Source organism: Mustela nivalis (assembly GCF_964662115.1).
Source record: "Mustela nivalis genome assembly, chromosome: 12".
Lineage (NCBI taxonomy): Eukaryota > Metazoa > Chordata > Mammalia > Carnivora > Mustelidae > Mustela > Mustela nivalis.
In genome coordinates, this window is record NC_139031.1 from 68,885,059 (window position 1) to 68,896,132 (window position 11,074).

General features: G+C 42.5%; 1 protein-coding gene across 3 annotated transcripts in view; it reads left to right on the forward strand.

Annotated features, from left to right (window-relative positions):
- The window catches only part of PEX1 (peroxisomal biogenesis factor 1), an 89,158-nt gene extending 80,767 nt beyond the window's left edge, over window positions 1–8,391 (forward strand). For 2 of the 3 annotated variants that reach the window (XM_082692601.1, XM_082692599.1), the window contains 8 exons: window positions 22–86; window positions 903–1,045; window positions 1,125–1,228; window positions 1,926–2,102; window positions 3,610–3,840; window positions 4,742–4,939; window positions 5,199–5,329; window positions 8,094–8,391. In XM_082692601.1, coding sequence (XP_082548727.1) covers window positions 22–86; window positions 903–1,045; window positions 1,125–1,228; window positions 1,926–2,102; window positions 3,610–3,840; window positions 4,742–4,939; window positions 5,199–5,329; window positions 8,094–8,178 — 1,134 coding nt within the window. In that variant the 3' untranslated portion in view covers window positions 8,179–8,391. The remainder of the gene's footprint in view (window positions 1–21; window positions 87–902; window positions 1,046–1,124; window positions 1,229–1,925; window positions 2,103–3,609; window positions 3,841–4,741; window positions 4,940–5,198; window positions 5,330–8,093) is intronic. The other variant, XM_082692600.1, reaches the window with a different exon arrangement.
- Window positions 8,392–11,074: the final 2,683 nt, after the last annotated feature.

Genomic DNA, 11,074 nt, shown 5'->3' on the forward strand with positions numbered 1-11,074 from the left:
CTAATTTATTTTACCCAATAGGGGCCAGAGTTACTCAGCAAATACATTGGAGCAAGTGAACAAGCAGTTCGGGATATTTTTATTAGGTAGGTTTCCTATGACTATTTTTTAAGTAACATGAAATGCTGAAAGAAAATTATAAGTAGTTATTCAAAGAATCTCCAAGTAATATGAAGCACATCATTACTCTAGATGAAGTTGGCCTTATGCAATGTTAATTTTTTTAAGAGAGAAACTATTTATTGTAGTATTAAAGAGTAAAAGTAAGATTTTAAATTCAAAAACTACTTTGTGTCATTTTAATATTTCTTTATAAAATAGCAGGAGAATATAAGTTCATATATTTTTAAATGAAATGAACTCTTGTATATCCACCACCCAGTTTAAGCAACGGAACATTCTCCAGAAAGTATTATTACAGATAAAGGCAGTCACCACATGGTGACAAATTTGCCAGGAAGATAATACAATTCTAAAATTGTGTGTATTCAATAAGATATCTTTAAAATATTTAAGGTAAAAATTGATAGAACTACAAGGATAAATCTACCTTCATAGTAAAAGATTTTCATAAGTGTCAGAATATTTAAACAACAGACTCAAGATTGATCTAAGCGTATATAAAACACGTACCCAACAACTGGAGAATGCAGTCTTTTTAAGCAAACTGGTATATTTTCTGAAAATTGGCCCCGTGGTTCCATACCTAGCAACGGTAAGCTTCAAAGACCCAGTTTACTGAAAACAAGGATAGTTAATATATACTTTGCCTTCCTTAAGGATTTGCTATAAAGATTTAAATCAATACATATATGTACATATATATATATATATATATATATACACACACACACACAGTTATTACTTTGCCTTATTTAAATATGAAATACTGTTTTTCCCAGAGCGCAGGCGGCGAAGCCCTGCATTCTTTTCTTTGATGAATTTGAATCCATTGCTCCCCGGCGAGGCCATGATAACACAGGGGTTACAGACCGTGTGGTTAACCAGTTGCTGACTCAATTGGACGGAGTGGAAGGCTTACAGGGTAATAACTGTAAAAATAGAAATAGCCTATTGTAACAGTAATTTCACCAGGATTTAAGTAAAGAGTATCTTCCCCCCAGGTGTTTACGTATTGGCTGCTACGAGTCGCCCTGACTTGATTGACCCTGCCCTGCTGAGGCCTGGCCGACTCGACAGATGTGTCTACTGCCCTCTTCCGGATCAGGTGACAATTGCATACCCAGTCTAAACCCCAACAAGTGCTACGCTCTAGCCTTGTGAGCTTTACTTCTGCCTGGTAATAGTTGTCCGAAGAAGAGCAGCTTTAGGCAGGGCCTTAGTCACAGATTCCCAAAGTAGATACAAAGCCCAGGCGTTTCTGTGCAAGTCTGGAAACTCTGTAGCCTCTCACTGTTGGCCAGTTGGAAAAAAAGGGACAGAAACTTTAAGTTTCACATGTCCACGTTCCCTGTGTCCAAAGGTCACACACCTCCTTATCCTGGCAAGACTTTTTAAGAATCAAGCATATGACTAGTGAGCGTCCAAGCAGGTTACAGAGAGTTGTAAGATTTTAACTGTTCCTAGTCTGTTGTCCCACCTCCTGTCCCCAAATTTACAAACCAATGTGTTTGTCACTTGTAGGTATTACTTAAAATTTCTTTTGAAACACTCTTGGCTCATTTGCCAAAACCTAGAAAAGAAGCATGATCTGAATAAGGATTTACACTGTGATTTTCATTCATTTTCCTTGGTCTCTTCTGGTAGGGAAAAAGCTCCAGAGGAGAGAGAGTAGATTAGTGGTACATTTTTCAGCTTGTAATGATTATTAGAACTACAGTTAATTTGTAAAAAATCATAATACAGTTTAAAATAAAATTTAACTTCATTTTATTTGTTAAGTCAATTAGTTTTTCTCCCTTCAGGTGTCACGTCTTGAAATTTTAAACGTTCTCAGTGACTCTCTACCTCTGGCAGATGACGTGGACCTTCAGCACGTGGCCTCAGTGACGGACTCCTTCACAGGGGCTGATCTGAAAGCTTTACTTTACAACGCGCAGCTGGAGGCCTTACACGGACGGCTGCTGTCCTCTGGGCTCCAAGTCAGTCACGGCAGGAGGGCGGGGCTGTGGCGTTTTAAGAGAATAAGAGCAGTTTAGTGTCAGCAGGGCAACCTTAAGAAATCCTATTTTTTAACAGACTTAGTAAAACTGAAGAGAAATTTACCTGTAGTCAGATGGTCCATCGTTCTGCAGAGAATCTGTAATTAGGAAGTGTCCAGTATCTATTTCTTTACTGTTACTTTTAATGTTACCTTACTACTAGTAAAAATGGTGCATGGAAGGATATTAGTTCAATTGGGCTATCATGAATTAGATAATATAGCCAGAAATATTTTTTTTATTTAAAGTATAAAACAAAGCCAAGTGTTTCTATTGAAGCTTAAATTGTCCCAGAACTGGCCCACAGGAGCCATGTGTAGATGGCTTCTGTGTCCTTTCAGTATGTCCCCATCATTCTTTGATCACGGACTTGATTCCTGATGGAACAGGGTATTCTAGGTTTAACTTATACTTTCTGTACCCCATATCTGTCCTCTCAGGATAGTATTTTAATTTTTGCAGCAGATAATCTGACTTCTGCTACATTATAGACTTGACATTTTCTAGGCAGGGTTTCCCTGTGTACTCCCCCCAACCCCATTTGGTTGGAGGGTCTCACAGGGCCTGACGTTCCTAAGTCAGATACTATCAAGTTTTTGCTGTTTCTTTTGGCAGGCCACTGAAGCTCTCCGCCCTCTTCATTAACAGAAACAGGTTTATTTCTAAAACACTGCAGTGATAAAGCACTGTATCACAGAGTTGCTTCATCATTTCAGAGTTGGAAGACAGATTCATACAAATAAAACACAGAGGCTTGAATCCTAGCTTTGTTACAGAGATTTTGGGGAGATGGTAAATTATGTACATATTCTGTTTTTTAAAGATTTATTTATTAAAGCGAGAGAGAGGGAGAAGCAGGCTTCCTGCCGAGCAGGGAGCTCAATGAGGGGCTTGATCCCAGGATTCTGGGATTGTGACCTGAGACGAAGGCTGATGCTTAATGACTGAGCAACCCAGGTGCCCCTATTTTAATAATTCAAGTTTTATTATGTGCCTCAGAATCATTAGAAAATTAGTAAGAGCCCAAGTTTGGCTCAATGCATGTTTCCTGAGGGCTGGTTGTTTTCTTTCTCTAAGTGCCCGGTGCTGCTCCCAGGCCATGCTGCTGGTGAGTGTAGGCAGTGCTCTCTGGATGCGTCACAGTCTAGGGGCCGACAGCATTCGTCCCTGAGTCCTAGCAACAACGGCTCGTATAGCGAGTGCACAGAAAGAGTGCAGCTGGGACCTGACTTGTGGGACCGTTGTGTGGTTTTGGGAGAACTGTGACCCCTTTGCCATTTGCACCCTACAGTCTGGTCTGAGGGGATCACAGAGGACACAGGGAGGACGAGAACCCTGTTGAACAAAATTTTAGAGAAATGCCTCTTGTACTGGTCTCAGTGTAGTTTATTTCACAGTTGTAGATTATTTAGATCTTTACAACTGTTGTCCTTTTTGTGTGTTTCAGGATGGGAGTTCCAGCTCCGATAGTGACCTGAGTCTGTCATCAATGGTTTTTCTTAACCACAGCAGTGGCTCGGACGATTCGGCTGGAGATGGGGAATGTGGCTTGGAGCAGTCCCTTGTTTCTCTAGAGATGTCCGAGATGCTTCCGGATGAATCCAGATTCAACATGTACCGGCTCTACTTTGGAAGCTCTTATGAATCAGAACTTGGAAACGGAACGTCTTCTGACCTGGTATCTCGGGCGGTAGCCTGTGTACAGTTGTGATGCGTAAAGGCATAGGTTGGTGTAGAAGCTCCTACCCAGCCCCGCCTGTGCTTTCCGGTGGGTCTTCCGGAAAGTAGCCTGGCTTTTCCTTACACAAGTTAGTCATTTCATCCTCAGTGTAAGGACTGTGAGGCAGAGATGGCAGCGAGAAGAAGCCAAGGAGCTGGGGCGGTTGCTTGGGGGTTTATCTCCCTTCCTGAGTGGTTTTAAAACATCTTTAGTAGCAGATTCATTGTATATGACACTGTTATCATTAAGACAATTGAAGATAATGAGAAATTTGATGTAGTGCTGCAACAAGGAAAACGTTTAGATTTCATGGGGCAGTATCTTAAAATAGCATTTAATACCTGTCCTCCCAAAATTAACAGTGGTTCACTGTACTTTAAGTATACCTAAAAATGTTATGTATACCGATAGTTATATTTTTGGGTTTTGCACATCTGCTTTATTCAAGTTTTTAATCTAAAAGTGAGCCATTTTTATTCCCAAGAATAATAAGCTCTTGATTTAACTCTAGTCATTGTTGTCTGTTTCTTAACTTACCTGCAGCTGATCCAGAACCTTATAGTATAATTCACTCTGCTGAAAACAGATAAGGCACATTTGGAACCTTCCTCAGGGCATTAGTATGGTGGATTTAGTAACAGAGCATTAAAAACACCCCTGTGGCAGTTTTCACCCAGTGGTTTCACAGCATGAGAAAGATGAACAGATTTTGAAAGGCTTAATTTCAGTTAATCAGATGTAAGCTTGTCCATCTTAAGGTTTGAGTACTTCATATTTTTAATTTGATCCTTGATACACATATATCCTTTTCTCCCGCTCTTTTCCTCCCTTCTCTCCTAACCACACTTAACCCACGCAGAGCTCACAGTGCCTGTCTGCGCCGAGCTCCATGACGCAGGATTTTTCTGGAGGTCCTGGGAAAGAGCAGTCGTTTTCACGCCCTCCGGTGTTGCGAACAGCCTCACAGGAGGGTTACCAAGAACTCACCCAGGAACAGAGAGAGCAGCTGCGGGCAGAGATCAGTGTCATCAAAGGCAGATACCGGAGCCAAAGTGGAGTATGGCTTGTCTCCCCCCACCCCTGTGACCACTGTAAAGACTGTCTGAATTGTTCTTCCTTTTGTGATGAGTATTTCTGTCAAGAAATGAGCTCTATTTATAAAGAGACTGAAACACATTGATCAAATAGTTATGTGCATCCTGCTTTGAAACAGTTTTTAGTAATCTTAGGAGAAAGGGAATGTACAGTCTCCCAAAAAATGGGCTGTGGCTTTGCCCATCACAGCCCTAAATTAACGTTGTGTTTTTTTATTTAAGGAGGATGACTCTTTTCACCAACCAGGACCAGTCAAAACCAGTCTGGCCATTAGCCAGTCGCATTTAATGTCTGCGCTCAGTCACACGAGGCCATCCATTAGTGAAGACGACTGGAAGAATTTTGCTGAACTGTAAGTACCTGATTCTGGTTCGGAAGTAGGGAGATGAAAAGTTTAAGTGACCAATCAGCTGTAAAGTTACTAATTTTGAATGTGTAACGGCCCCATCAAAACAACAGCTATGCATTTAAACACTCCAAAACTTCAAGTATTGAAGTATAAAATTTTTCATTATCTTGTTCACGTGATATTTGTTTTATAATGAACTGATTTAATTTTAAAAGCTTTGTTAAAAGCTCAACTAGTTTGCCAAAAATGCCTTCAAATTCATTAACTTGTGGACCGTGGTTCACACACTTTTGGATTTATAGGCTTCGTGAAGTTGTCTCTAGACCCACAGATTGGGGACCATTCTGGGTCAGGGATTTAACTTAATTCAGTGCAAGAAATTCTTATTCCTGGTCTTTAGAAGTTATAGCTCTTTTTTTGAGGTGGACAGGTATGTGTATATTGTAAGGGCAGAAAAATTTTCCCTTCCCTCTGTTCTTTGGCCTGTCTAATAATTGACAAAAGACAGTAACGAGAAAAATTTCATACATACAGGAGCTCCACTAAGGTAGAAAACTCAAAGGCAGTCCGGCCACTAAGGTTTACATACCATCCTGAGCTAAGGGGGCTTAGAAAGGGAGGAAGGAATTCACAGAAGATGAAAAGAGCAGATATTTGCCCTGCTCTGCAGTAAAAAAGAAGTCCTCTCTGGTAAATAGGGAGTCTGTACCAGAAAGCAGGCCACTTTAATACATCTAGGTAGTTAATGGAGATTAAAAAGCTTTACCCGGGGGCGCCTGGGTGGCTCAGTGGGTTAAAACCTCTGCCTTCAGCTCAGGTCCTGATCCCGGGGTCCTGGGATCGAGCCCCATGTCGGGCTCTCTGCTCACCAGAGAGCCTGCTTCCCTTCCTCTCTCTCTGCCTGCCTCTCTGCCTGCTTGTGATCTCTGCCTGCCAAATAAATAAATAAATAAATAATCTTTAAAAAAAAAAAAAAAAAAAAGCTTTACCCGAATCTGCGGGGTCTTAATTTCCTTCAGCTCAACATAGTCCACGTGGCATATTCCACTCCCAGTAAGTACATATTCTTATGTGTTTATCGTAGAGAAATTAGAAAACAATAAGAAAATAAATTTCCCTTATCCCCCCCACCCAAAGCATATATTTGTGCCTTTTTTTCCACTAAGTCACTTTGCACCTGGTGCTCTATAGTCTTCCCTAGACATCTTGAACATTCTTTCACATTTCATTTATCTTTTTTTTTTTTTTTAAAGATTTTACCTATTTATTTGACAGAGACCACAAGCAGACAGAGAGGCAGGCAGAGAGAGAGAGGAGGAAGCAGGCTCCCTGCCGAGTAGAGAGCCCGATGCGGAACTCGATCCCAGGACCCTGAAATCATGACCTGAGCCGAAGGCAGTGGCCTAACCCACTGAGCCACCCAGGCACCCCTCTTTTTTTTTTTTTTTAAAGATTTTATTTATTTGAAAGACGGAGGTCACAAGCAGGCAGAGAGAGAGGAGGAAACAGGCTCCCTGCTGAGCAGAGAGCCCGATGTGGGGCTTGATCCCAGGGTCCTGGGATCATGACCTGAGCTGAAGGCAGAGGCTTTTACCCACTGAGACACCTAGGCGCCCCCTCTTTCACATTTTAAATGTTACTTTGTTTTTTTTTTTTTTTTTTTTAAATATTTATCTGACAGAGAGAGGGATCACAAGTAGGCAGAGAGGCAGGCAGAGGGGGGGAAAGCAGGCTCTCCACTGAGCGGGGAGCCCTACGTGGGGCTTGATCTCAGGACCCTGAGATCATGACCCGAGCCAAAGGCAGAGGCTTAACCCACTGAGCCACCCAGGCGCCCCAAATGTTACTTTGTTCTTAATGTCACTTCATAGGATGGCTCTGCCACAGTTTCCAATATTGCTTCCAGGGTTTCACCATTACACATTACACCATTACACAGTGTGCTAATGAAATCCTTGGAGCTGAAGGTTTGCACACAGCCTCAGCTGTCTCACTGAGGCTGAGGTTGAATTGTTACCCTGCAGGATACACACATTTTTAAAGTCGGCTTGCCTTCCAGACATACCTACAATACCATATGTGGAGAGGCCAGCTTCCCTAACACCGGGCATAATTCTCTGTCTCTGATCTTGGCCAGCATGCTTGGAGAAAAATCTTGTTTAAAAATTTACATCTTGGGACGCCTGGGTGGCTCAGTTGGTTAAGCAGCTGCCTTCGGCTCAGGTCATGATCCCTGGGATCAAGTCCCACGTCGGGCTTCTTGCTCGGCAGGGAGCCTGCTTCTCCCTCTGCCTGCCATTCTGTCTGCCTGTGCTCTCTCTCCGCTCCCCTTCTCTGATAAATAAATAAAATCTTAAAAAAAAAAAAAATTTACATCTTTTGGGGCACCTGGGTGGCTCAGTGGGTTAAGCCGCTGCCTTCAGCTCAGGTCATGATCTCAGGGTCCTGGGATCGAGTCCTGCATCGGGCTCTCTGCTCAGCAGGGAGCCTGCTTCCCTCTCTCTCTCTCTGCCTGCCTCTCCATCTACTTGTGATTTCTCTCTGTCAAATAAATACATAAAATCTTAAAAAAAAAAAAAAAATTTACCTCTTTCTAACTTGTCTTTTTATCCCCTTTGTTCTTTTGATTGGAAGGTCCAACTTTTAAAAATAAAGCACTCTAATTTGTTTTTTCCTTTTGGCTAAAATATAATCTGTTTGCAAATAATTCCCCTCTTTTGTAATTTTAGCATTTACATGCATTAAATATTATCTCATTCTTTTTAAGGTATGAAAACTTTCAAAATCCGAAGAAGAGAAAAAATCAAAGTGGAACAATGTTTCGACCTGGACAGAAAGTAACACTAGCATAAAAGTTGCTTGTGATTTTGTTTTTGCTGGCTTGTTCCTATGTTGTAACAGTAAAAATGGTGTCTGTAAAATTCTTTTTTTTTAACAAATTAAGCTATAAAATCTGGTTATATAATAATCAGGATTACATGAAATTAAATGGTAGAATTGGGGTATTTATAGCAGAATCTGTATCTTATTTCCTATAAATCTAAATTAAATCCTTAGTGAAATACTATGGTCCAAGTAGTGTAATTTTTTTCCTCACCTGAAGAAAATACATTTCTTAGAACTCACATATTCACCATCTTCCTTGCATTTGACAAAACTTGGGCTTACCAGCTGTGACCACTTGGAAATAAAATATCCTGTTGTTCTGTCAGAATATACAGAATTCACCCACAATTCAAATAAATGTCATTATTCCCTCCACAAGAAATGAGATCACGTCCCCCTAATCTCCGACCTGCAGCTCCCAGGCCAGGGCGTGGAGTGCTGCCCATTCCTCCCCTGCTCCGTCATGACCTTATCTGGATGTTCTCTAGTCTATGAACCCAAGGTAAAATCAGCCACCATCAGCACAAACCACATCTAGTAATGCAGTAAGTGAAGAGAATAATTAAGGGACAAAGTTAGGTGAAATACAGAACAATAAAGAACAGTAAAGAAAAAATGTACAGGCAGCACCTGGTGTCTCCCTACCGCTGAGCTTGAGGCTGGGGCTCATAGTTCTGGCTTCTCTCTTCTGTCACCTTGAGGGCAGGCTGGATTATAGAGTCTGTTACCAGGTGGGATGGTCTAAATCTTCCATGAACTCTTACTAGATTCAGTACCACCTGCAGGTCCCATCCAGATCCGAGAACAGCAAGGCTGTGCTCACTCAGCCAGCACCACAGTGCCCCTCACCACCACCTTACGGGCCACCGGCCTCACCCAGGTTCCTCTTGTATTTCTCCTTGGCTTCCCTCTCAGTGAGCAAAGCCCAGAATCACAGGGGATGGAGACAAAGACTTGGTACTCAACGGGGAGCCTGCTTCCCCCTCTCTCTGCCTGCCTCTCTGCTTACTAGTTATCTCTCTCTGTGTCAAATAAATAAATAAAAATATTTAAAAAGAAAAAAAAAAAAAAAGAATGGGTCCTTAAATTATAACACCATCTTACAGCTTGATTTGTTTTGTAAACAGGAGAGTAAATGGGAGGAAATACCTTATGTAATGATCTTTATGGCACTATATCAACACCCAAAATTAAAGGAAAATTGTAGAATGTGACCAGCTCATTTTCCAGGATTGGAAAAAAAAAATCTGAGATTAGATGACCTTGTAGGCCTGCCCCCCAGTAGGGTCCCTGAATCTAATGAGACCTCAGATACAAAGACCAGTCCTGCTGAGCCCCTTTCTGATCCAATGACTCCTCCTTCATATTGAGAGGTCCTCCACCTTTATCCACCTTTGTCCCAGGAACAGAATCCTGCTGTTACTCACAGAGGCACTCATTATCAACCCACTGAACCCAAGGCCTCTCAACTTCCACTAAGGTTGCAGATGGAAACAGAGGCACCATTGGGGCACACATGCCATTCTCCACGAGTGATTTATCCTGATGTATGGAAAAGTTTGGACCCAGCCAAATTCTCTGAAAAATATGCTAGGTTAGAGGTGCCTGGTGGCTCAGTTGGTTAAGCCACTGCCTTCATGACTCAGGTCATGATACTGGAGTCCTGGAATCAAGTCCCATATCAGGCTTCCCTGCCAGGGAGCCTGCTTCTCTCTCTCCTGCCTGCCACTCCTCCTGCTTGTGCTCACACGTGCTCTCTCTCTCTCTCCCTGTCAAATAAATAAATAAAATCTTTACCAAAAAAAATTAAAAAAATGCTAGGTTAGTCCTGACCTTCGCTTTGACCTCGGGAGTTACAAATTTTGTTGTCCCATTGTTGCACGGCAGGAAAGAAAGCTAGCATACTGAATGCTGTCCAGAAATATGCCAGTGAGGTCACAGCTTATAATCTGGGACATGTAACATATCACACTGGAGGAGAAAGAATCCCAGATGAGGCCCCCAGTGGAATTACCAAAGGAGTCCAGAAGACCTAGATGAGAGAAATCACAGCAACTTTTTTAATTGCAGGAATGAAGGCACGTATAGTAAAACCAGCTAACTATGACAAGCGGAGGGACTTAATTCAAGGGAAGGATGAAAATCAAGCTCTCTTCCAAGGGAGATTGGTTGAAGCCCTCAGGAAGTACACTAATACTGACTCCAATTCTCCAGAGGGACAATCTCTTTTAGCTGTTCATTTTATAGTGTAAGCTGCCCCAGGTATCAGGAGGAAACTATAAAAGGCAAACACTGCCCCAAACGCCTGTGAACCAACTCTTGGACAAGGCCTCTGCTGTGTTTAATAGGGACAGAGCAGGGGCGCCTGCGTGGCTCAGTCAGTTAAGCATCTGACTTCAGCTCAGGTCATGATCCCAGCGTCCTGGGATGGAGCCCCACTCCTAGTGGGGCATCGGCTTGTCCCTCTCCCTCTGCTCTCCTCCAGTTCATGTGCACGTCCTCTCTCAAAGTCTTTAAAAAAAAAGAAAAGAACAGAGATAGGGCAGAAGAAGCAGACAAAAACTACTAAAAGCTGGTGGCAGGCCCAGATTTTATATATATAGCAGCTGCCAGGGGCTCTGTACCACCCCACAACACCCACTCCAGGGGATTATGAAGCCAGAGCTTAGTAAAGCCAGGCTAGGACCCCCTGCTTGCAAAGAGCTAGGTCCCAATTATTGTGCTTTATGCAAGCAAGATGGCCACTGGAGACTGTCCTCACCTCTGAAGGGAGACAGGACCAAACCCTAAGGCATTAGTAGTCGAAAAGGCTGAGGCCTGAAGGGGCCTGAGCTCTCCTATGGTTCCTTCTGGACATCTCCA